General features: G+C 43.7%; 1 protein-coding gene across 1 annotated transcript; it reads left to right on the top strand.

The window, feature by feature from the left end:
- Positions 1-1,488: 1,488 nt before the first annotated feature.
- Positions 1,489-26,110, top strand: ASB4 (ankyrin repeat and SOCS box containing 4). Its single transcript, XM_073329670.1, has 5 exons — positions 1,489-1,666; positions 6,037-6,336; positions 13,440-13,930; positions 15,766-15,879; positions 25,922-26,110. The coding sequence occupies exons 1-5, from the start codon at positions 1,489-1,491 to the stop codon at positions 26,108-26,110; spliced, it is 1,272 nt and encodes a 423-aa protein (XP_073185771.1).
- The last annotated feature ends 881 nt before the right edge of the window (positions 26,111-26,991 follow it).

The following is a 26,991-nucleotide window of genomic DNA, read 5'->3' as shown; positions in this document are numbered from 1 at the left end:
TGTGGGTGCCAGGGACCCTTGAATTGAAGCAGTGGGTGTTCAGCACCTCTGAAAAACACTTCCAAAGTGTTTCCAGTTGAGCGTTCGAAGGGTGAATCACCTAAAATAAGTGGTCATTTTTTAAACTGCGGTCCTCAACTGTGTGCATGGCAGACTGTGTACAATTCTAGGCTTTATGTGTGAAACTATAGTGGGTAACATTTTCCAGTGCTATGCCATGAGGATTTTGTACTGCAGTTCTGTGACAATGAAGGTTTATGTGTCAAAAGCAGAGCTGGGCAGAAAATGGTAATTCTGTTTCCTGGAGGATACTGAAATTCAGGTTCATTCCAATTCAGAACAAAAAGCCCCCTACACACCAAAAATTTTGAGATTCTGCACAAAACACAATCACGGTTCTCTTCCCAGCTCTACAGCCCTGGAGCCAGGAAGCCCTGCAAGCCCAGGCTGCTCAGAAGCTGGCTGGGAGACCTGGCAAGAAACCTGGCTGTTGGAATTGTGGAATTGTGTTGACATGAGTGGAGTCACATGAAACCTTTTAATTTTGACCAAAAAAAGTGGTGTCAATTTTTTTTTTCAGTCCAGCTCCAGCAAAAAGGCTAATATGGAAAGTGCTGTAACGGGTCTCGTTACTTCAAAGTAGAGTTCTGGCAAGAACCTTGCTTATAATGAAGACCCACAGGTCTTGAACTCGGGTCTGTTGGCAGCTTTCGTGTCCTGGTCGCCATCCGGTGGCTTGCTAATCACTCGCGGGCTGAGTGGCTAATGGAATCCTGGCCCCAGCAAAGGCACTGCTCACGGCGTCTTGACTGGAGGAGCGCCCAGCTCTACCTCTTGATCTGACCATGCTTTTTAAGCTGGAAGGAGGCACAGGAAGTTGTCTGTGCAACTGGGCAGATTCCTGGCTGGCTGCTACCTTGGACCCTGCCTTCTTGCCCTCCTGAGCCTAGCTATTCTGACTTGTCCCTAATTCCTGCTTTGTCGATACTTGCCTCAACTCCTGACTTGACTCAGGCTCTGACCCTTGGGTTGACATCTGACTCTGACTCCTGCTCTGACCACTAGGGATGACCACCAAAGCCCTGGTCGTGACGCTTACTGCTTTCTCTGAGAAATGATACCAGAGCTAAGTACGTTTTAATTTAATTTTAGTAGTTTTACACAGGATAAAAGTCTGATTAATGAAACTTAACTTATGTGGACCCCTTAAAGATACTTCTTCATATTGGTCTCATAGCCACAGCTGTCTGTGCTTGCTTTGACGGAACTCAGAGTATGGTGACATCCAAGATAGGCACTTCAATGTCTGAAATGCTCCTTAAATAGAACAAACAGATCAGCATGACTTAGTGATAAAATTACCTTCTGGTTCACAGGCTCTCCAGCATGCAACTGCACTATAGGGAACTCAGCACATCCCTCGGTGTGTAATATAAACAAACACAGTTGAGAATAGACATAAGTGAGACATATACAAAAGAAGAGAGCATGGAAGAAAGGATTACTCGGGCTGCGGCTGCCAAGTTAATGAAAAAAGATTTTCTTGAAGCTCTAAAATCAAATGACTACAAAATGCTGGAAGATCTTTTGATACAAAAGCAAATAGATGTGGACACAGTGTTCGAAGTGGAAGATGAGAACCTGATTTTGGCATCATACAAACAAGGTAAAAGCAGCAGCTCCTGCTGCTGCATTTGCAAAATCTAAGCAAACTGGTCTTAGTAACTTACTTTTGCAGAAGCAATTGTCATGTTTTATCCCTCCAAAATGTTAAGGCTTAAATTGACTCATGAGCTATGACCTACATAACTAGTCAAAAGTAGCTCAGCCTTATGCTTCTTAAAGTAGCCGCTGATAATCCCAAATATATTTATATGGAGATTAAAAATGAATGGGTTCATACTGCTCCCTTCTCTGTGGCAGTGTAAGTCACCAGGAGCTGAATAACTGGTGTGGTACCGCTGCAGTATGCCTCCTATTTCAGAGGCTCCTTACATCTTGTCTGGTGGTTTAGGTTGGGGGTAGGCCCACCACCATCCTCAGAGCTGTAGGTTCAGGAAAGCCTGGAGAAAGGACTCCTTTGCTCTTCCGCCCCCTTCCCCCGCAGAGAACCCTAGAGCACAGCCAGAATATGTAAATACATTGGTATATATAAATTCCCTCTACATACCCAATCAATCCACTTGAAAAAGCCGACACAGAAACATAGGTTGTTTCAAGCTTCCCATTTTCAGCTTTACAGATTCCCTTTAGTTCAATCCCCAGGAAATGCCCTAGGCCTCGAATGTTATTTGATGGGAGAGGTTTTCTTTTTCAAAGTCATAGAATTGGGATGCCATAGTCTATTGTCAAATCAGAATAAGTAATCTATTGTCACCCTGGGAAACCAGTCAAAACAAACACTTCATCCCTAGAATCCTCTTCAGAGGGTGGAAAAAAATAAACAAGCTTATAGCTAGGCCCTGACCAACTTCCAACAAATTTATGTCTGAAAGCAATAAAGCAGGTTTTATGCTCAGCTAGCATCAAAACATCCCAATGCTTATTTTCTGCGAGATTTCTCTCGTGAATCTAAGATGCAGTAAGCAGCTGTCTTTTCCAGTTGTTAAGCACACATGGAAATAAACATCTTCAGCTCAATCTCTCAGCTAGTACAACAAATAACCTTTTCTTGTCCATGTCTGAAGGGCTACTAATCTCACCTTTGCCTATTTCCTGGGTATCTGATACATGGTTTTTGCTTCTCTGGTTTCAAAGAGACAATGGTGATTCGCAATCAATATTTGTTTTACTTGGATGGGATCTGAACAATCTCACACAGTGATGAATATAGCAACTTAAAATATTGTCTCTTGTATTGCTCTCAGACTAAAGGCTAAAGAAGGTTCGTGTGTTCCTACAAATTTAACCCATCTTATTTAAAATGTGCAAATTGAATGAAGACGGCCATAGATCTATATCCTTTGGAGGGGTCTTTCCTCCATCATGAGGCACATGCACCTGTCTCCCCAAATCATAACAATGCATTTATTCTCTTTGTTGGTTGAGGGCATTCCACTGACTCTAGGGGAAATCCTGTCTTTGTTGAATAGCCTGAATAACTAGACTTTGATAAAGGGAGATCCAGGAGGGCAGAAAGAAACGATCCTCATGAAGACCCTGATCCTTCACCATTCAACTCAATGGGAGCTTTGCCAGGAGCTTTGTAGGATCAGAATAGGATGATACTGTACCCCCATGGCTGATCTGTTTCCTCCCTTCAGGGAATGGCTGGTGGATTCAAGTAGGACTAGTCTGCTCTGCCCAAATTCTTTCACTTTCCTGTTCCTGGACCACTCCTGGAAATGCCCTGTGCCTTGGGGCACAAGCAGCCTCTATGAAGCAAAACTATAAAAATGGTATAGTGGTGTTTCATGCTTGCTCTTGTGTATTTAGCAAGAGCTTCCATATCAAATTTGTACCATTTATAGTTTACAAATAAGAATTTTCTAGCCACCAATTCACAGGCTCAGCTTGGTATCTGAAAAATCAAAGCAGAGCTCTTTCTGTACACCACAGCTCATTGGCAACAAAAACGTCTGGAATATGAATCTAGCTGGCTGACTTTGTAGTTGATATATGAGTCAGGCAACTTGCTCTTCTGCATCTATTTAGGATGTGCCATACTGGCTGTAATAAACGCTTGTATTTCTCCGCAATATAAATAGATGCATCTTGGAAGCAGATAGGCGCAGTATTAGAATGCTGCATTCACAGCTACTTTTATGAGTAACATTTAAATGAAAATTAAGCATTTTATAGAGTTTGTTTTTAAAAACTACATTACCAAACAAAGCATATTCTAGATATGTATTTGCCAATTTAATTATGACAATGAATTACTCACTGAAAAAGAACAAACATTACAAGAAGAAGTTATATACTACCCATTCCTATTTTTCCCTCTCTTTAATACAGTATATATGTATAATGCAACTATGTTAATGTTACATTAAAGATGAACATTTAAAGTCATGCATGCTAGGAAGTACAGAAATTAAGGTTCCAATTAACTTGCTCCCAATGTACATCCTGAATATTTTTTGGGTATGCATTTTATGCCATAGAAGTATTAAGCCTATGGATTTATCCACCATGCAGGAAGGAGAACGGCAGAGGTTGGGGGAGACAGAAATAGAAAATGTTATATATGTGCAATGAAGTGCAATCGTACATATTACATTTCCTGAATTTTAACTGAAAACTTATCTTTGTCTTAATGTACATTTTTGTACTTAGAAGGGGTATTGGTTAGAGAGCAGGACACAAGGTCTGTAACTCTGCTGCTCCTGCTCCAGATTATTATTTTATTTTACTTTTATACAGATTATTGAAATCACCACTTCTGAGATGGTCTGTGTGCAATCATCAAGAAACAGGCATGTTTTGGGTACAATATGGGGATGCTGATGGGGAACACACTAAGTTCACTATGGACGCTGTGCTGTGTGGAGAAGATAAAACAGTTGTGTGCACATTTCTAAATTCTGCTTTTTTAATGTGGGTGCTATTGTGTCCTGCTGAGTGCTGGCCAGTAGGTTTGGCCTTAATGCCACCAGACATCCCCTCGTGAACCTCTTGCTTAGCTCAGGACTGGCAAAAATGACACAACATTTGATTTAGCGCCATTCTAATTTTGGTGGCTTGATGACCAGTGCCATGAGGAGAATCCACCTCAGAACAGTAGTGAGGACTGATGATCAGGCCACTGTGTTTAAGAGCACCACCTTCTGGTCAGTGTTGGGGAAGAAACTGGGAGAGTGAGATGGGAATCAGGAACAGCAGCAACCACCCTGCTCCTTCACCCGCCAGGCCCAGAAGGAAAATGTCAGTGACGGCCATGATGCTGTTTTCAAGTGTAATGGGTTCCGTAACGTGAGCCTGTGTTTCAAAGGAAAAAAAATACCACTGTTGCAAGATATTGCTACATGGTAAAATGTCGAGGGAAGAGAGGGTATCAGCAACATTGCCAGAAAGAACAGTGAACATTTTTGGAACCAAATTTCATGCAAAAATGTCACTGCCGTCACACGGACCTACACACCAGCTAACTTACTGCGTTGTTGTAACACCCGGCTGTACACTTGCAAAGGGTGGCAGGTGACAGTACGTCCGCAGTACTGCTGCAGCTACGTTGCAAGGGGGCAGCTGTGCAACGTGCATCGTGAGCCCTTCCACAGGAAGGCAGCACCCAGACCCTGATGTGAAATCCTGAGATCTCCTACCCAAGAACAACATGATGTGCTACCTGTTGAGTCAGAGGTCTAACTAAGAGTCCTGCATTAGAACCTAGGGGTGCGATACTCAGCTCTCATTAGACATACTCGTGCTAGCTCTCCTTGATGCGGTGTGCTAAAAACGGTCGTGCACCCACAGTAGCAAGGGCAGCAGCAAGTGGTGGCAATGGGCTAGCTGACCTGAGTACAAACCCACCAGAACTCCCCCTCACCACAGCTAGCCGGTGCTGCCTCTTCCTGCTTCCCATCCTACCCCAGCTACACTGCTATTTTTAGCTCACTAGCTCAAGGAGAGCTAGTGCATGTCCATCGTGAGCTGGGAAGCACACCATCAACTCCTAGTGTGGACGTAGCCTGAGTGCTGCTTTTTATTCGAATGTAGAGTTTGCTTAGCTCTTTCCAGATCCTATTCCCCCCTCCCCCCCCCCCGTATGTTTCAGCTGGCATTTCAAAGGCTTTAGGACTTTTTATTCAGTCTTGGAGGTTGCAGGAAGAAAAAACTACCCTCGGAGTACAGTTACATGGCAATTCATCTGTTCAAAAAGCAATCCATTCAGCCTGCATGCTGGCAGTGCTTAATGAAAGTAAGGTTATTACTCCAGAGCACTTTGCATACACTAGACCCTAACTGATTAAATTATATTAAAATAAATTAAAGCTTAACTACAACACCCTTCTGCCCCCCTCCAATTAGTCTTATTTAGTGGCTCATCTGGAAGATTCTTATTCAAGGCTGGTAATGCATCTTCACTTTTTACAGGATATTGGCTGCCTAGTTATAAGTTAAAATCATCTTGGGCCACTGGACTGCATATATCAACCCTATATGGATATCTGGAGAGCCTCATGGTACTGTTAGATCACAAAGCGGCCGTCAACTACAAGCCAAATGGGAAAGCTGCTATCCACGTGGCATGTGATGTGGCAAATGTTGAGTGTCTCATGATCCTGTGCAACCACGGAGCTAACATTAACTGCTTTTCACTGAGCGGCCACGCACCCTTACACTTCTGTACCACAAAGGCCTCTGTACCTTGTGCCCAGCAGCTCATTTGGAGAGGTAAGTCAGACTATAACTTAGACAGTCAAGTACCTCTGAGGTTTAGCAGGAGTTTAAGGGTCTGTATTATGTTGTTCAGAAGCAAATAATCATATTTCATGCTTGTATAGCCCCCTAGTGCTTCACAAACGATACATATAGAGCTCCACCAAAACAAAGCCAACTCGGAGGAGGGCAGCAGTCCAGCTGCAGTTTGGAGAGCAGGAAATTTCAATCCAGGGCCCCAGGGCAAACCGCTTCTCATGCCAAAAGTGGTCTTTAATGCCCACACAGAGCATGCAAGGCCTCAGCTGTAAAAATAAATGCACACAGCCATAATATGCACTGGCATTTGTATCTTTGATAAACTGAGAGTGTTTTTCATTTGAGTTCACCCACCCTGAAACCTACAGCTTTGTCCTTGTCCAGAAGTTACAGGAAGTGTCTGTGTGTGTATGTATATGTACGGGGGGGAAGGTGGGGGAGATTCCCCTTGACTTCAATGGACGCAGGCTAGGCCCTTAAAATAACTGCAAAGGAAAAAAATAAAATCAATATTACTTACAGCCTCCCACCCCCAAGCTGTCTTCAAATACTCAAAAGTTAGGAAATTCCACAATTATTGTTGCCTGTGCAAAACTCGTCTGGTCCCTTTGTACATATATGTTATGATACAGTCTATAATTACATAATCCCAGGACCTCTGCCTGCTTAAGCACCGAACGGATAGTACTCGGAATGAATGAATGAACCGCTTATTCAGTAGCTTGTTTTATTCTTGTTAATTGTGTGGCCCGCAGCTTTATTTACTGCAGACTCTGGGTCTCGGTCCAGGCTCTGAAAGCATGCTCTGAAGACAATTATTGCTTTCTGTCATGAGGTCTCTCACCCCACTGGTGCCTCCTGCTGGCCATTTCGGGACTTAGCTCTGGTCAGCAGGTGTGCCCTCTGATGGGGTGAGTCTCCCATTCTTGTCTCTGCCTGAAGACCCACTGCAGTTCCACTCTCACGGCTTCTGCTTCATGGCACAGCCCTCCGGCCGTGTCACACTCCAGGTTCCCCCCTTCTGTGGGGACTTCTTTTGCAACAGTCGAGCTGTTTCTTGCAATGGTTTGGAAATCTATAGCCTGGCTGCTTTTTCAGTGGCAAGTGGGGGTCCCAGACCAGGGACCCTGTAAACAACAGCTTTCCACTACCCCTCCTTTTTCTCCACCAGTCTGTCTCAATTCCCTGGGCCACTTTCCTGCAGCCCCAGCACCTTTGGCTCCTGCACCCTGTTCCCAGAGTCTCAGGCCTGCAAGCCCTAGCAGCCCTGTTCACAGTGCTACTCTGTAGCCCCCTAGGAAGCTAGCCCCCTCCTTAGGGCTTCCAGTAGCATACTCCCTTGGTCTGGCCTGCAGCTTCCTTTCATATGGGCCAACTGGGTCCACAATGGTTGGTCCAGCCGCTGCCCTAATTGGCTGCAGCCACTGCCATAATTGGCTGTTTTCTTGCAGCCCTCCAGGCTGGGTTTTAACCCTATCAGGGCCAGTGCAGGGCAGATGCCCTGTCACACTTTTCTTCTAGGCTTTTCCATGGCACTCATCAGTATAGTATCTGAGCACTTCACAAACACTATTGAATTTATTTTCACAATACTTCTGTGAGATGAGCTGGTTTCATTATCCCCATTTTACAGATGCAGAATAGAGAGGCAGAGAGACTAAGGTCAAAAGTGTCCACTAATTTTGGTCAATTTGAGACTGCTTTTTCAGAGTATTTAATACTATATAGCACTTTCTATGTTCAAACCACAGCTCCCATTGACTTCAATTGCCGCTGTGATTACTCAGCGTTTCTGCAAATCAGACTCTAGGGTATCAAGTCAGGCATCTTGAAAATGAGGGACACCCAATTAGTGACTGTTTATGAAAAGTTTGATGCAAGTGATTTGCCTTGTATCACATAGGAACCCTGTGACAGAGACAGGGATAAAATCCAGTTCTCCAAAGCAGTATTCAATTGCCTTAACCATGAAACCATGCTTTGTCTTCCTGCAGTCCCTTGCATGCCTTCTGGCATGGCCAGGTCATGGGTGACCAGACCTAGTAGTTGGAGCCCGAATCTGCAGTCACGAGCGAGGACTCCTGCGTTGGGATACTAGGAGTCTTAGAAGCAGGAGACAAACTGGAGATCAGAACCACAAGTTGGGAACCAAAGTCTAGGATGAGTCAGGCTACCAGCGGGTCAGAGGCAGGAGACAATCTGAAGGTCAGCAACAACAGGTCAGATGCCAGGAGTCAAGTTGGGTCGGAATGCCAGGAAATTGAGCAGGGTAGTACAAGCCGCACAGCCCTGAGCAGGGTGAAACTTAGTTGTTCAGATAGCTTCCTGTTCCTGCTGCTGGCTAATCAGCTTTGTGACTTTGCCAATTGGACCTCAGGGTGGGACCTCACAGTGGGGCTGGGCTTTATGGGTTTCAGGTAAGCTATCGCTAGCAGGCTGCTAGATGGAGGATTGGTGCAAGGCTACACCCATGAACCTTGCGGGCTTGTGTTTGAGACTCCTGAGTGATGGTGTATTCTGCAATAAATGAAGTAAGGGTACTGCAGTTAACACTTTCTTAATTTCCAACCTCTGCACTGAATGAAGCAGGGATCTCATTCATAAAAAACAAAAAGTGATCATTCAATTAAAGTCTGTATTATAATGCATACGCACAGATAGCCTGAATTCTGCCATTGCTTAACTTTTGAGTGTTTGGCTTTGTAACCATAATATTTTTAATATAGTTTTGTGTGTGTGATTTCCTAGGTTTTTTTAAAAAGCAACTGGAAAAACAGATATGCCATCATGTTGACACCCACATGGGTCATCAGCAGGGTTGAACTCTTTAGATGCACTACACAGAACTCTGCCACTTGAGTTAACAGAGTAACTGATAGCAGTAGTAGGTTGTTATCCTCCTTGTGGACCACCACTAGCAGGGAATGAGTCACTTTGCCAGAGGGTTTCACAGATATCTGCTGACAGCAGAGAAATAGTAAGATTCAGAGATCTTGGGTTCCATTCCATTCCACTCCATCTCTGGAGGGGATTGTGCTCTCCTGGGCATAGACTATTATGCCCATTCCCCCAGACATGGCCCTTTCTGCCCCTTCCTCTCCAACCTATTCCTATCCTAGTCCTGTCTCATCCCCATGCCTGGCTTCTCCTCACTTAGCCACTCCCAGTCTCTACTCCTCAGGCTCCTCATCCTAGTTCCAGTCTCCTTGCCCTGTAAATTCTAGTCTCCCCCTCGCCCCCTGGAATTCCCCCACCCTACCACCTGTTCTGTATCCTGTCTCTTCTGCATCTGATTTAGGCAGCTTCCTCCCTGCAGTCTGGGACCAGCCGAGAGTGGGGGTGAGGGACAGTGAGAGCGCAGGAGAGAGACAGTCTCCCTGCTCTCAGTTCTGGTGCCTGGACTCAGACCCACCAAGGCTTGGAGCAGCCAGAAACTGCAATTTCAGGGAAAACCCTACAGCCACAGTCTGGAGCATGCTCAGTGCAGGCGGAGTAAGCTGCAAGTCTCAACTGAGCATGTGCAAACTGTGATTTTTAAAAACTGTATAACTTAGCCAAAGTTGGGCCAGTTTTCATATGGATGGGAAAAGGCCCAACCTGACACAAAGGCCAAATGTAAAGTCCTTGCTCCCAAGCGTGGGGATGCAAGAGCTGCTGAAGGAAAAGGTAATTGGAGCCATATATTTTTCCCTAGCTTTGTACTTGGAAGTAGCTGGCTGAAATATTCCAATAAACATTCAACCTTAGACAAACACTCAGCATGGGAAATTTCAGCCCAAATGCTTGAAGCATGGCAACTGAAAACAGGGTCTTATAATGGAAAGAGTGGGGTAATTAAATAATAGGCAGTGCTATCAGTCCCACCTATTATCAGAATCATGGCAAATGCAAGTGATTTGGTTTCATTTGCTATATATGTCATTACTGCAGACCTTTCCTTAGCCTGAGTTCTCAGAGCCAGCATATGCTCTGGGCAAAGCAATCTATGATCCCAAAAAAATTACCACACCACTTTCCTTCGGCTGGAAGGTACCTATTCTTTTGTTTAGTAGAAAAGAAAATTAATGCCATCAATTTTATTTTGCCTGAAGCCAATAATCCTGACAATGGGTGTTAGATTCGCTACCATAGGAAAGCATAAAAAGTCAAATGTGCTCTTGCAAATGCAGTGTAAGATGCATGTAAATGAAAGTATGTATTCTAAAGGCTTCCTCCTCCCATTTATCACTAACATAATAATACCTTACAATTACAGAGCCTCCTTTCATCCAAAAGCACTTTATAAACTTAAACTCCTATGCAAACTAAATATCGAGACTCTACACAAAATGGAACCACCTCTGGGGTGAAATATGGCAGCTGATTAACAGGGCATGGCAACACTACACAATCAGACATGCCTTCAACTAACATGCTGGTACTGAAGGCTCAGAGATGTACCTCTCACTCCTGCCCTCACCTGACTCACATTGCCATTTGTCTCTGATACCTCTGCCTGCATGTCCCAGCAACAACTCAAGCTCGGTGTAACTAAAACTGAGCTTTTCATCTTTCTCTGTTTCCCCCTTCTCTGTTAATGTTAGCAAATCTCCTGTCCCTTAGCCTGATGAGCCAGACCTAATTTTTCACACTGCTTTCTCCTCATCCATTCTTGATGCTTGCACAAAATCCTGCCTGTGCTAGCAAGGGTGGAAAATTTTACAGGAATCAGCCCACTGTAGACATACCCATGTAGGGGCTTCCATAGGACTGAGCATCAGGAAATCTCCGATGCTTGCACTTACCCTCTTCCGTGCTCCCGATTCTGCTGAGTTTGATTCTCCTCCCTTCTAGGAAGTGGAATCTGTCAACTTGTTTATAAACAGTGTTTAATTTTGCTTCTGCAATGGCTTGCAATTACTTGGGGCAGACTGTCTGTAGCTAGGATGGAGTGAGATGGTCAGAGAGTCAGCCACAGTAATCAGAAAATAAAGACACCCCCAATGATTTTGGCAGGAACAACACAAATAGCAAGAATGGCTGTATGCTCCTTTTCCTTTGGCCATCATTCGGAAGCTGCAGACGCTGATTGCCCAGTAGATGGTACTGTTGTTTCAGCAGGAATATTAATTTAGGCCTGAATGCTGCAGTTCAGTTCAATGCTCCTATTACCAGCTTGAAAAAAGGGCCTGATCTTCAGCTGATGCCTTACGTGGAGATACACTGGTTTACAGGCCCTGAGGGTCTGGCTCAAAATGCTTTTCCTCCTAGGCTCCCTATTAATGAGATGCATGCAGCAATCACTGTCAAGTGTGTTGATTTGTGAGGGGCTTTCTACTGGCATTAGAAGTCAAAAGTATCCCCTTTTCTTCACTGCCTAATTTATAGTAGAAAGAATTTCAGATACAGATTTGGACCTGAAATGGAATGAACTCAAAAGATAGAGATAGGCCCAAGCTGGGAAGCTTGGATCTGGAGCCAAATGTGGATTTTTTTTTAAAGCTCATGGGCTTTTAGCTCTACGGTGGAGGCACAGGAAACTCAGAGGCCATTGCCATGGACCATCTCCACATGGGACACATATCTTTCCACATAGCTTCCCAGTCTCTTTGAAAGGTTGGCTCCAAAGTTCGCCACTGACTGTGCCCCCTCTTCTGTACCTGCCATATATTCTGCTCCAGGGGAGGGTGTGAATTACTGCAGGTGTCTTCCAATCTCTCCTATTGGAGCTGTTCTACTTTGTATAAATAATTAAATATTCATTGGGCAGAAAGCCAAAGAACGATGATAGCCCAGTGGTTGGGGTGCTCAGCTGGGATGTGGGTGACCAAGGTTTAAGTCATGGCTCTGTCTGATTCTCCTACCACCAAGGTGAGTGCCCTAACCATCAGTTATTGCTAAGGCTGTGAGTTTGTCACGGAGGTCATGGAAGTCATGGATTCCATGAGTTTCCGTGACCTCTGTGACTTCTGGAGTGGCTGGTGTGCCTGGCTCAGGGGCAGCTCAGGCAACCCTTGCCAAAGTCGCACCAGCCGCTGCTGAGACAGTCTCGGGTCACTGTGCAACCCATCCCCCAGCAGCAGCAGAGTTTGCGTGTGGGAGGGGGCAGGGGGTTGGGGGAGGGAGTAGGGGGCACAGGACAGGGCTTACCTGGGGGCTCCACGGAAGTGGCAACATCCCCCTTGCTCAGCTGCTATGTGGAGGCATGGCCAGGCAGCTCTGCAGTCAGGAGGCTATTTTAGTCTATTCCAATCTTATGGCTGGAGCCACCAGGTGGCAATGTCACTTAGTCTTACAATTTATTTTTCTTATCATACAAATAGTGTCCAGTCTTTGAAGAAATGCTGTATTATTGTTAGTTGTGCTTTGAAATTTCTTTTTGGGGGAGCTGTGGCAAGCAGTAAGGCAGTTTGCTCTGTGCCTTAATTCCTCTAACTAGAGTCAATTCTTGGAGACAGAGTTGCTCTCTAAGAACTGGGCAATGATTCTTATGCTGAGGTTCCTGAAAGAGGGGATTGCCTGCATGCTGTTTGTGACCACCTCTGTTCAAGAACTTATGTATATAGTGTAAAATGAACAAGCTGAACTAAGAATATACCCAGACTCTCATTTCTCTTCCAATGGGAAGCCAATCTGCAAGGCCTCTACAACTTGACTGAGAGGTGACACAATTCTGATCTATTCATATTCTGATCCTCTGCCAGTTAACATGGTATTTGAGCAGGAGAGCCACTGCTCTCTTGACACATTTTTCTCCTTTCTGCAGCATGCTGTGGAAGAGAGCATGTGGCTCTCTGGGAGGAACTTCTGAGCCAGACAGGCAAGCGAGGTGATATGTGTGCTATAAATACTTAGAGAGACAACCCAGATGAGATGTATACATCTCTAGAAAGAAAGAGATTTTTGTTTTTGCTTTTTTATGAAAACCTAGATAGAGATGTATGCATAGAGAGAAGAGACTAAGAGGTGGGGAAAGAGGATATAATAAGTGGAGCTTTGATTACAGAAAAGAGCCATCATGTACAGTGTCTTTGTGAAACTGGCTTAGAAAAACAATGTGTATTTGAGCAATTGTCTCCCTTGATTCTGCTTCTTAACAGGAGCAAATGTGAACATCACAACAAACAATCAGGATGAAGAGACTCCCCTACACACAGCTGCACGTTTTGGCATCCCTGAACTGGTGGCATTTTATGTGGACCAAGGAGCAAATGTTGATGCTGTCAATGCCCACATGGAAACTCCACTGGCCAGTGCAGCTTACTGGGCCCTTCGCTTTAAAGAGCAGGTGTACAGCATGGAACACCACCTAATCTGTAGGATGCTGTTAGACTATAAAGCTGAAGTTAATTCTCGAGATGAAGATTTCAAATCACCACTCCACAAGGCTGCCTGGAACTGTGACCATGTGCTGATGCATGTATTGCTTGAGGCTGGGGCTGAAGCAAACCTGATGGACATCAATGGCTGTGCCCCCATACAATATGTTCTGAAAGTGACATCCGTGCGGCCAGCTGCCCAGTCTGAAATCTGCTACCAACTTTTACTGAATCATGGAGCAGCTAGAATATATCCTCCACAGTTCCACAAGGTGAAGGATGTATTTGGTGCAATGGTGCTACTCTAGAGTAAAGTTAGAGTGAAGTTAGAGTGAAGAGATGATATTTTGATCTGGATTAGCTTTTTGGGACCGATTCAAAGTTCAGATTTGAGTTCAAATAAGGTTAGGGTTTGAATCAGGATTTGATGGTGCCAAAACCTTGTGACTTGTTCTTGTGAGACTTTGGCCCAAAATGACAAAAATCTTGCAAGATCAGCTATTCTCTTGATATTTTCACCTTCTCATTGTTCCAAGAGAACAGCTACTGATGTCAGAAATAGACCCCTTTTGGTTTTGAAGCCAACCAGAAACCAAAACTGTAAGTGTTGGTTCAAATCTAAGGTTTCAGATCTTCCCTCATCTCAGATATACTGATATGCCTTAGTCAACCTAAATTACTGGGCTCAATATAGGGGGAACCAGGTGACATTTAATGGTTTGTGATATATAAAAGAGGCTGGAGAGGGTGATCTACCTCCTGAGATGATCTCCTGAGGTCTCTTCCAACCCTAATATTCTATGATTCTACCAGTCTCTTCTGGCCTTGAAATCCATGAATTTATGATGAATCATTTACCCCTGAAATTCAAAGGCATCACATTTGAGTTTTAGTCCTCTTCTAACATGCAGTATAAATGGGTAAAGCCAAAGAAGATGGTTGACTAGAGGGTAGTGGGGAGGAAGATCAAAATATGTGCAAGATATTCCTCAAAGAATTTCTAAAAGTCTGCAAAGTCCAGGGCACTCATCAACATGGGTTACATATATATATATATATATATATATATATATATATATATATATATATATATATATATATAATTACTCCAGGTGAGGAGAGGGCTTTCTGTACCGAGTATGGAACACAGTATGAACCTGTCTATGCTAGCACCTAAAGTGTTTTCACCACTGTTTGAGGAAGTTCCAATGGCAAGACCAGCTTGTTTTCATAGTATAGACTGGGCCTTCCCTTGAGAGAGTATTGCGTAGAGGACTGAGAGTCAGGCCTCCTGTGTTTTTATTTTTGTTTCTGCCACTGACCTGCTATGTGATAGTGCATCAAGTCTCCATGCCATCATTTAACCACCTGTAAAATATGTAATGTGATACTTTAGCTCATAAGGGTGCTCTGAGGCGTACATTATTAATGCCTGCACAAGGCTGTGCGGAAAGGTAAGCATGCAATAAATGCAAAGTGGTATTGCATGAATGTGAGCAAGGGCAGGATTTGGTCCACTCTCAATTAACAAACCATATTAGAGTCAGAGCTGCTTCCAGGGCTCTTGCATGATTTAAAAGCTTGACTTTATACCTATTTATAACAGTGCTATTTTCCTTCCTTCCTTTTACAGTGTTTGTCGGGGCAGGACTTTTGTTCGTATTCAAGGACCTGTTCTCTGCTCAGGCATGAATGAAACTCCTGTGATTAACATTCATCAGAGTTATGCCCTATGTGGGGAAAGGGGAGTGGGGGAATTGTTAGTACATTTGTGACTGACAGCCTTGAGAAACCAGGGAGAAGATTGCTTCCATTCATGAAGGTACACTGTAACCCAGATGTGGTCTAAGGGATAACGCAGTGGGGTAGGAACTGTGAGAACTCTTTTCTATTCTTTACTGTGGCACTGATCTGCTGTGTGACCAGGGGCAAGTAATTCATCTCTTTTTCTTCTCCAACCTGCAGTCTGCCCTGTCTATTTAGATTGTAAATTATTCTCTTACTATGTCTTTGAACAGTGCCCAGCACAACAGGGCACAGATCTCAGCTGCAGCCGGTAGGTGCTACTGAAATTTAAAGAATCATAATTTCTGCTTCCCTCTTGCAGGTGTTGCAGGCCTGTCATTCCCACCCAAAAGCCATTGAGATTGTTATTAATTCATACGAACACATCAAGTCAACATCAAAGTGGAGAGCAGCTATACCTGATGACGTCTTTGAGGTAAGCTTTTAATGAGCTTCCACTTATGTTTGCAATGTTTGCATCCCTAACATTTCCACCCAGTCACAGAAAAGTGATTGTAATTACAGATAATGCTTTGGAAAGCCTAATCCAAGAGGACAGGATGAGTATTTTATAAAATGGCTTGCACACAGAAACAGGAAAGAGAGAATGCAGTGCTGGTTCTAAGCAGTAGCACTGAGAATTTCAGAGCTATGTGGAATATTCAGGCTATATTGCAACTTTAAGTCACAGTTCATTTTTGAACAGGGTATCGGAGGGAGCACACAGCAGGAAAAATAGAGATACTTGACATTTTTCATGTGGAAAGTTTTCTCACAGAAAAATACTGTATGGTCAACAATGATATTTTTTCTTTGTCAGAAAATACACATTCTGAGTCAAAAAAATTGAAGGAAAAAATCTAAGGGAAAAAATTTCCAGCAAGAAATAAAACCAGCATTTTAAAATGAAATGACAAGTTCTGTTTCATTTGGACATAAAATGTCACCATGTTTCTGATTTTCAGTTTAAAATAAGTAAACAAAAGGATTTGCCGCGTCAACATGTTGCTTTGAAATGACAGATTTTCAGTTTTGACGTTTCTGAGTCAGAACTTTTCAGAATTTTTCATTCTGTTAATTTCTTTTTTTTTTATATTTGAACTTCCTATTAGGATTTGGAACAGAAACTAATTTCAAAATGTCAAAATTTCCTGTGGAATGGAAATTCCATTTTCGGAACTTTTCTAAGTAACAGTCCCTAGAGGTTTCAGAGTAGCAGCCTTGTTAGTCTGTATCTGCAAAAAGAAAAGAAGGACTTGTGACACCTTAGAGACTAACAAATTTATTTGAGCATAAGCTTTCGTGAGCGACAGCTCACTTCATCGGATGCATGCAGTAGAAAATACAGTGGGGAGATTTATATACACAGAGAACATGAAAAAATGGGTGTTACCATACAGACTGTAACGAGAGTGATTAGGTAAGGTGAGCTATTACTAGCAGGAGAGTGGGGGGGAAAACCTTTTGTAATGATAGTCAACGTGGGCCATTTCCAGCAGTTGACAAGAACGTGTGAGGAAGGGGGGGGGGGCAGGAATAAACACGGGGAAATAGTTTTACTTTGTGTAATGACACATCCACTCCCAGTCTTTATTCAAGCCTAAGTCAATTGTATCCAGTTTGCAAATTAATTCCAATTCAGCAGTCTCTCGTTGGAATCTGTTTTTTAAGTTTTTTGTAGAAGAATTGCCACTTTTAGGTCTGTAATCGAGTGACCAAAGAGATTGAAGTGTTCTCCAACTGGTTTTTTAATGTTATAATTCTTGACGTCTGATTTGTGTCCATTTATTCTTTTACGTAGAGACTGTCCAGTTTGGGCAATGTGCATGGCAGAGGGGCATTGCTGGCACATGATGTCATATATCACCTTGGTAGATGTGCAGGTGAACGAGCCTCTGATAATGTGGCTGACGTGATTAGGCCCTATGATGGTGTCCCCTGAATAGATATGTGGACACAGTTGTCAACAGGCTTTGTTGCAAGGATAGGTTCCTGGGTTAGTGTTTTTGTTGTGTGGTGTGTGGTTGCAGGTGAGTATTTGCTTCAAGTTGGGGATTGTCTGTAAGCAAGGACTGGCCTGTCTCCCAAGATCTGTGAGAGTGATGGGTCGTCCTTCAGGATAGGTTGTAGATCCTTGATGATGCATTGGAGAGGTTTTAGTTGGGGGCTGAAGGTGGCAGGTGGCATTTTGTTATTTTCTTTGTTGGGCCTGTCCTGTAGTAGGTAACTTCTGGTTACTCTTCTGGCTCTGTCAATCTATTTCTTCACTTCAGCAGGTGGGTATTGTAGTTGTAAGAACGCTTGATAAAGATCTTCTAGGTGTTTGTCTCTGTCTGAGGGGTTGGAGCAAATGCAGTTGTATCGTAGAGCTTGGCTGTAGACAATGGATCATGTGGTGCGGTGTGGTCTGGATGAAAGCTGGAGGCATGTAGGTAGGAATTGTCAGTAGGTTTCCGGTATAGGGTGGTGTTTATGTGACCATCGCTTATTAGCACCGTAGTGTCCAGGAAGTGGATCTCTTGTGTGGACTGGTCCAGGCTGAGGTTGATGGAAATTGTTGAAATCATGGTGGAATTCCTCAAGGGCTTCTTTTCCATGGGTCCAGATGATGAAGATGTCATCCATGTAGCACAAGTAGAGTAGGGGCATTAGGGGACGAGAGCTGAGGAAGCGTTGTTCTAAATCAACCATAAAAATGTTGGCATACTGTGGGGCCATGCGGGTACCCACAGCAGTGCCACTGATTTGAAGTGTCATTACACAAAGTAAAATTATTTCCCCATGTTTATTCCCCTCTCCCCCCCCCCCCCCCCACTGTTCCTCAGACGTTCTTGTCAACTGCTGGAAATGGCCCACCTTGATTATCACTACAAAAGGTTCCCCCGCCCCCCGCTCTCCTGCTGGTAACAGCTCACCTTACCTGATCACTCTTGTTACAGTGTGTATGTTTCATGTTTCATGTTCTCTGTGTATATAAATCTCTCCACTGTATTTTCCACTGCATGCATCCGATGAAGTGAGCTATCGCTCACGAAAGCTTATGCTCAAATAAATTTGTTAGTCTCTAGAGGAACTCTGGCTGAGCCAGACACAGTTTCTTGAGGGCATGGGAGCTCCATTATCCTTTAAGTCAGTCTAGCATGTGTTGATCATGCCCCAGTTCACCTCTGCTGGCTAGGATGGAGGGAAGCGGGAGGCTGTGGCTCCTTCCACTTTGGAAAGCTTCGTGCCATTGCTGCTGCTAGGTTCATGCAGTCTTTGCTGTCAAGGAGAACAAGGATTGTGACTGTGGCTGACCCGTCTGCAGGCAACCTCAGTGGGTAGATTTCTAACATCAGTGAATGGTATAAAAATGCCATGTTGCACTGCATGTTTTTGAGCCCTGTTATGGTATTTCTGGCAATTTGGTCATCGCTCCAGAAGGAGATTCATGTATAGACATCCATAAATAAGGCTGCTGTATGAAAACAGAAGGGGCCTGGAGTGGGGGTAATTTAGATGAAAAAATTCAGCATAAATGTACCCTGAGACTCCTCAGAAACAAGGAATAACTCCACTGAAGTCAATGGAGGAACATCAATGTGAAGTTTTTATAAATGGGATGGATATTGTAATAGAATGAGCAACTATATTACACTATTCTGGCACTAGGTGGCACTGCGTGTAAGATACTTTATTTAAAGGTAATCTTAGACATACCTGGCAGTGTATTACAGGATCTTATGATGAACACATCTGGTGTAGATAAGCAAGCTCTTTAGGTAGTCCATATCTGGTACAGAAGTACATGACATGGTATTAGCAGTGGGATTAAGAACAGAAACAAAAGGAAAACAGCAACAAAGGTTGCAGACAGAGGGAACAAAGGTTGAAGGATCTCATCAACACACCACTCTTCAATGCCCCGGAGAACTTCAGCTTTGACACATTTTCAGAAGAGACAGAACTGGAAGCAGTATTTTGCAAGATTTCACATTGCTACCAAGCTCCACAAGGAAACTAATGCTATAAAGGTATTTTCTTTAATATATGCTGTGGGGAAGCAAGCAGAGCATATCTTTAAATCCTTTTACTTTACTGATGACAGTCACAAAGATGACTATGAAAGGGTTCTGGCTATGTTTGATTCATACTTTATATCTCAGAGAAATATGAAAAAGCATGTTTTCACCAGAAAATTCAATGACCAGGGGGAAATGGTGAATGTCTTATTGTAGCTCTGCATGCAGTGGCTGAAGACTGATTTTGGGAAAGCAAAACAAGAAAATACCAGAGGAAGTTTTTCACAGATGCTACAATGAAGAGAGATCTAACTCTAGCCACAGCTATTTCAAATAGCAAAGCAGCCTGAACTGGTGAGGCGGCAACAACATGGGTAACTTGCTAAACTTGACAAATAAGACAATAGGTTGGAAGCTGTGAACAGATGCAGCAGGAGTGCTAAAAGTCATTACCATAAGACCTCTGATGAAAAGAGAAAGAATTCTCAGGCTAAGAGGGACAAATTCCAGCCTACATGCACAAGCTGTGGAAAAAGTCATATCCTAAGAGATGCTGCATGTCCATCCAGAGACAGATAGTGTATTAAATGCAAGAAGTATGGACATTGTGCAGCTGTTTGGCACACCAAAGCAGTCAGGGAGTTGACTCATATTACAGACAATCAAGAGCCATTGTTTCTGGGATCTATTATGTGTGAAGACATAGAGCCTGCCAGGAAAGTGAAATTTAATATTCGTGGCAAGATTATTTATTTTAAAATTGACTCAGGAGTTGACATCCCAGTTAGCTCAGAAAGGATTTACAATCACCTTCAACCCCTCCCAGTGCTAAAGTCACCTGACACAGCTCTGACTAGTCCTGAGGTATTCTGAATTGCATGGGCCAGTTCATCACAGAAACAACTTACAAAGACAGAAGCTATGCATTTAGAGTACATGTGCTCAAAAGATCAAAGACCAATAACTTTTCCAGCCACAGCATGGCAGCCATGATGGGCCTAGTGAGAAAGGTAGAAGAACTGGATGGAGGATTTGATGATCTTGAACTTTTGAAAGGAGACCCAGCACAAATCAACGTAAGAGACAATCTGAACTATACAGTGTAGTGTTTTCCCCAGGAAGTGAAATTAGGGGAGGTATTCAAATTTACGGGGTGGGGAGGAGGGTGCAGGAATCAGGGCCGATGAGGGATGAGACCATGAGGGTGAAGGTGGGCTGTATTGCACCATAGTAAAAACTGAAAAATGTTTCATGACTATTTTATAGATTTAACTCATGTTTTAAAATCATCACACAAATTAAAGTTGGCTACTCAAACCTTCTATGAAGCACTACATCTACAGCCTTCTTGGTTTCTTGTTATAATTTTGCACAACTCTGTTAATGAACTTCTTGAATGCAATGTGTTCATCTTCGGTGGCTTCTCGTGTGTCCGGTACTTCCATTCCTTCAATTGATATGCTCTTTAGTTCATTCGCATGATCAGGCAGAAGGTGACTTCTTTCAGAACATAAAATTCTATTCATTGACAAAAAAGAATGCTCAGCTGTAGATGTTGTGACTGGGAGTAGCAAGAGATGAATTCCTACATCTTTCATCGCAGGAAACATAGCACAAAGATCAGTTCAAGTCACCAGTGATGATAAAAAAGAAGGAGAAGTCAAATTTTCATTCATTCGTTGTATGATATTCCACTCTGTGTTCAAATTCTCTGTTCTGTCCTGAGCACATGGCGGCCCCATTGCTGGTAGTGTCTCATTCCACTCAGCTGTCAGTGTTTGAAAAGGACAGGGATCTGTAAAAGCTATGTAGAGGTTGAGTAGAATGTAGAAGTCGCTGTTGTAGATTTTTAAGAATCCAGTCTGTGTACTTTTTCAGTTGTCTTAAGTACTTGTCCTCTTCACTTAAGGATTCAATATAAATGCCTTCATTAGTCAACTTCTGGACTGAAGTCTTTGCTTCTTCCAGTACTTTTTCAATGAATAGCTCTCTGATTGATCCAAATGTAGCTTCTATTGCTGGACAAAGATCTACTACTGTTGTAGCAGATGCCTGGATGGCATTGTTTAATGACCCAAGTGGTTTCAGCAGTAGACTTACAAGAGAGAGAATGCCAATAGTCTTCTCTGAATGTAGCAGCAAAAGTAATCCACCAGCCTCACTACTTAAATCCATCCCATCTTGGTAGATACCTTCCAAAGCCAGTAATAATGGCTGGAGTAATTTGAAGACAACAGCCAAGGATCGCTCATGAGAAAGCCAGAGGGTTTTCCCAGCTTGGACTAATTTGAACTTCAGTCCCAGTGTATCTTCTATATTTTCCAAGATATTCAGTCTTTTTGGACTCTTGCTGAAAAAACAATATAATGAAGATATTAAATGTATAGTTTTTTGAATGTCTTTTGAAGAGTCTGCAGCTCATACTAGCGCTAATTGGAGTAAATGGCCTCTGCAGTGTGTATAGGAGAGATTAGGGTTACACTTTTTTCTGAGCAAAGCTAGTACTCCACCACGTCATCCAGAGAAGTTTGCAGCTCCATCAAATGCACAAGCAGCCATCTGTTTGGGGTCCAATTGACAAGCATTTAACTCTACTAAGATGTGGGTTGTCACAGATGCAGCTGATATGTCGTCTATAACTTGAACATCAAGAAATGCATCTACTGGCCTACCACTGACATCAAGATAACGTACACAATGACTTACTACTTGATGTCCATTTGCATCGGTGCATTCATCAGCCATGTGTGCACATTTTTGACTGTGGTGAGAGAGCGCTTCACTTTTTCAACTGTTGAGTCTTTCACTGTTGCACCACGTGCGTCTAGCCAGTCAGTTGAGTTTCCTGCCTAGAGATAGCGAGCGTCTGCTGGTCTTGTTCGGAACCGGTGTTCAATTTCAGGATGAACCAGTGACAATGCACTTAACACTGGCCTCCAGTTTGTAGTGTGTGGTATCTCCTGCTTAAATAGGAAGTAGGATGCCACAGCCATGTTTGTTTGCATGAACTGTGTTGTGTCTCCAGAATTCTTAACAGCCGCATTAACACTCACTGGTGTTGTCCTGGGTCAGTGGAGACTCAGAGTTCAGAGGTGCTTTCACATGAGTTCACCTCCCAGGAGGGGGACTAGAAGGCACCTTGCTCGTTCCTCCAGCTGCTCACTGTTCGCTCTGGCCACTGCTGTTCATTGTGCCACCGTTCACTCCATCGCTCTGCTGCCAATGGCCCTGCGCTGTCACCTTCTGCTGCCACCTGCCACTGTGACCTCTGCGAGTTGGTCTCTTGAGGTTCCACCCAGCTCTCAGTGATTTCAGCTGAGCTCTCAGTGGGGGACCCTCGCTGCTAGTGCAGATTGGGCCATCTCTTCCACAGAAACACTGTCCCACAGCAGGTCTAAGCACTTAGACCTGATTATCAGTGATTTCAGCTGTAGTGGTCACTTAACAGAACAAAAGACTCTCTATGGAGCCTAATCAGTTCTGTTTGCAAACAATGGAGAGGAGCAGGTCTAATAGTACTTGTGACTCAGGCAGACCATCAAGTAAAACACCTGTCCCCACCCTCTCTCTCAATGCCCTCAACCAGCACAGGCTAAGTACAGTTCTACTGCCCTTTACTCCTACAATAACAACAACAACAACATTTCATTTCCCCCCACACACACCGCATTCAGGTGATTTGTAACCCAACCCCAGCCAAAAATCTATCACTTGGGCAACACAGCTGTTTGCTGGATATCTAGGTAGATTAGGTGTGAATGTAAATACAATCTGGTCCTGAAGCCTTTGCCCCCAACCGCCAGCTCATCACTAGCTGTCAGGGAGAGCTCATTTAGACTTTGCTTACAAATCATAATTTGAAATTATTAAATTGGCCAACATCACCAACATGAATGCACTGACATTGTCATAAAAAACAGCAGCTGTATAAGGAAACTAGTCTATGTTCATACTTTTCAAATCTATTATACTTATTCAGATACACGTAATTTATCATACACTGTATATGCTTTTAAAGTGTGTATTAATATTTCAGTTTCAATTCAAATGTCCAAACAATCACTAAATTGGCAACACTGCATGTAACTAGTTCACAAACCTGGGGGGTGAGGTGGGGAGGTTGGGGAAATTCAGGGGGGGTGTCGGGAAATCCCTCCGTACAAACACCTCTACCAGAGAGCACTTGGAAGAGACTAGTTACAGATTCATGCAAATTCAGAGGACAGCATTACCTGTTCACTGGGCACTGTTTTTCCAGCTATATAGAAATTTTGTATCTGAAAGACATACTATGTCACAGTCTTATTGAGAAACTGAAGTGCCTGGTTGCTCACATCAGTATTCCAGAACAACTAGTGATGGGTGATGGACCACAATTCACTACAGCAGCATTTAGGACAGTCCAAATGAAATATGATTTTGATCATATTATTAGAAGACCACATTACCCACGAATGGAGAGGCTGAGAGTGCTGTATAGGCAGCCAAGAAAATCCTACAGTAGGAAGATCCATTCCTTGCTCTTCTGAGCATAGGCATAATTTGACTTCTATATTTGGGGGGCAGGGCCTGGCAGGGCTGGGGCCAGCTCCACATGGCAGGGCCTGGAAAGGGAGTGCCACCTCCACCCCCTGACTCCTCTTAGCAGGCCACCCAGCCTGTCTGGGTTGGGCGGGGGGCACAATCAAAAATTCTAACTCAAAAGGGGAGTCAAGGGCTCAGCTCAAAAACTTTGAAAACCACTGAAAGGGTGCATGCAGGGAGTAGCTAGGGGCTGTGTGCAGTGAGGGGTGTAGCTCAGGGTGCAGGGAGGGGGCTAGCTTGGGGCTGTGTGCCAGGAGGGCCCTCTTGTGGTAGCTGTTCCCTGAGGGCTCTGTCGACCCCAGAGCCTGGTTCTGCCCTGCCTGTGGGCAGTTCTTACCCACTGCTTGGGCAGTCAAAAGGGGCTGGGAGTTTAGGAGCATCCACCGCCCTGGACGCCAGCAGTAGGAGATGGAGGAGCACCACATCCGCCTGCTCCATGGCATCAGCCAGAGAAGCAGCCACCCTGACTGCCCAGCTCTGGTTTCCTGCCTCCGACCTGACCATGGCGTGGGGTGTCAGGGAGGGGAAGAAGAAGAAAAAAGATGTGTGTGTGTGTAGCTGCCCCTGGGCCTGTCCCGCTCTGGTTAAGGCACTGCAGGCTGGGGGGACAATGCCCCTGCCATGCCTCCCCCAAATGCCACTCATGCTTCGAGTTACAGATCAACACCAATAGTGGCTACTAGATATAGTCCAGAACAACTCCTGGTGGGAAGACAACTCAGAACTACTGGTCCTATTTTGGAAAACAACCTATCTCCATAGTGGCCAGAAAGAGAGTAGCCAAGTCGGATGAAAGGGTTAAATGAGTTTATGAACGCTTTTACAACAGATGTCACTCAGTTAGAGAACTGCCGGGTCTAGAACGTAGGTGACTGTGTTTCTGTCAAATTGGATGGAGAAAAAGGATGGACAACTCCAGGTGCCTTAAAGCGAAAGAATTCAGCGCCCAGATCAAATGCGATCAAGTCCAGTAGTGGAGAGTTCAACAGAAGTCATTGACATCTACAATTTGTTCCTCAGGAAGAACAATCAACAGAGCAAACTCTACAGGTGGCAGATACAGAAGAAGACTCAAGACAGTCATTGCAACTAATGGACAGCCAGATGACCAAGCTGTTACGTGTTTGGGTCACGTAATTAGAAAACCTGCATGATATTGAGACACTTCACAGACTGATAGGTCCTGAACTTCAAGATAATGGGATAGTGTAAGTTCTGTAAATGGTAGGAAAGCAGCTCTTACAGGGGGAGATGGAATGGAATGCCAAACTGGATTATACTATTCTGCCTCTAGGTGGCACTGCATATAAAATACTTTATTTAAAGCTAATCTTATTAAAACCATGCCTGACAGTGCATTAAAGGAGTTTATGATGAACACCTCTGATGTATATAAGCAAGCTCTTTAGCCAGGCCATATCTGGTACTGAAGTGCATGACAAATATCAGACCCAAAGATACTTTCAGCTGTTCTTAAACTCAGGCAGCCCTGAAAGTCTGAGCCAGATGTAGGGTATGTCTGCATTTCAGTCAAGCTAGTTTGGGTACTAATAGCAATGAATCCACATAGTATGGGCTTTAACGTGGGCTGTACAAGCACACCTGGGACCCGGAGTAATTATTGCAGCAGCTGGTCTACGATAAAGTCTCTGCTGCCGCAGCTTCACTATTACCAGTATTTGAGCTAGATTAAAGCTAGTTTGGGTGTGTCTACACAAGTTGGAATCATGCCCGTGATGTGGTGTAGACACTGCTCAGTGAAATGAATATGTCATTGCTGCAAAATGTATCATTGAACCATGAGATGGTTATAAGTGTTTTCTCCAGATTTGCCTAGTTGTATGGGAGATAGGATCTTATTGACCTAAAATACATTTTGTTTTGTCTTTGCAGAGGCACAGAGATTTCTACGACTCTCTGTTCACCGTGTGCAGTAATTCACCACGGTCGCTCCTGCATTTATCTAGATGTGCTATTAGACGATTATTGTTCAAAAGATGCCACAAAGGAGTCCCTTCACTTTCCATTCCACCTCCACTGAAGAAGTACTTGCTATTAGAACCCGAAGGAATAATTTATTAAGCCTTAGCAGAGCAGACTCAGTGATCCGATAGGACCTGCAATCTCTGGGTCTGCACACATGTGGAGGGAATTACCATCAGGGAGTTTTCACTAGGGAGACTCAGAGTTCTTGGCAAAATTCTTATGCAAAGAAGGATCTGGTTTCATAAATATCAATGCCGAACTCTCTCTCCATTATATATACTGATCCTTTGTTCAATCTAGTTTTAAATTAACTGAACCAAGTGCAACTTCCACCACTTTACTTAGATAGCGATTCCACTGTCTATTAGGTATCACTGTTGAGAATGTTTTCCAGATATCCAACACAAAGTGCCGTTGATATTGTTTCAATTTAATTTTCTACAACCATCATCTCAGGAAGAAGAAAACAGGATAGTGTCAGAAAAATATCTTTCTCATTAGAGTCAGCTACACCTTTCCTCAGAAATAAAAAGATCAAAGGGCTTTGAATGAGGCCCATAGACTGAGTTACTGTATTTTAAGAAGTTTTCCTATCGATTGCCACTGAATTGGATGTTAGTTTATTATATGCTGCATTGCATCATATCATATAATGTTTTGTCATTCACTGTAATTGCATCACTGTGCAAGTGGAGCAAAGAAGAGATGAGTAGTGTTTACATTCATATCTGTGTGTGATGAAATTCCTACTTGTGTGTGTAACATGTATCATTCACTAACCTTGCATGCTGCTGAAGCGGTCACCATCACTGCTGAACTGCATCATATGGTAACTATGGCAGGTCACCATTTCAGCTCAGCCCACAGCTCATAAATTCAGGTCCTAGAGAGGAATCTGGAGAAATTGCTGAGTTGATGGTACTGCAGATCTTTTTACTAGCTGTATCTCTTGTTTGTCCACATCAGGCTGGATCCTG

This window comes from Lepidochelys kempii, chromosome 2 (genome assembly GCF_965140265.1).
Source record: "Lepidochelys kempii isolate rLepKem1 chromosome 2, rLepKem1.hap2, whole genome shotgun sequence".
Classification (NCBI taxonomy): domain Eukaryota; kingdom Metazoa; phylum Chordata; order Testudines; family Cheloniidae; genus Lepidochelys; species Lepidochelys kempii.
The sequence above is the reverse complement of the archived record's forward strand: the minus strand, read 5'-3'. Positions and strand labels throughout refer to the sequence as shown.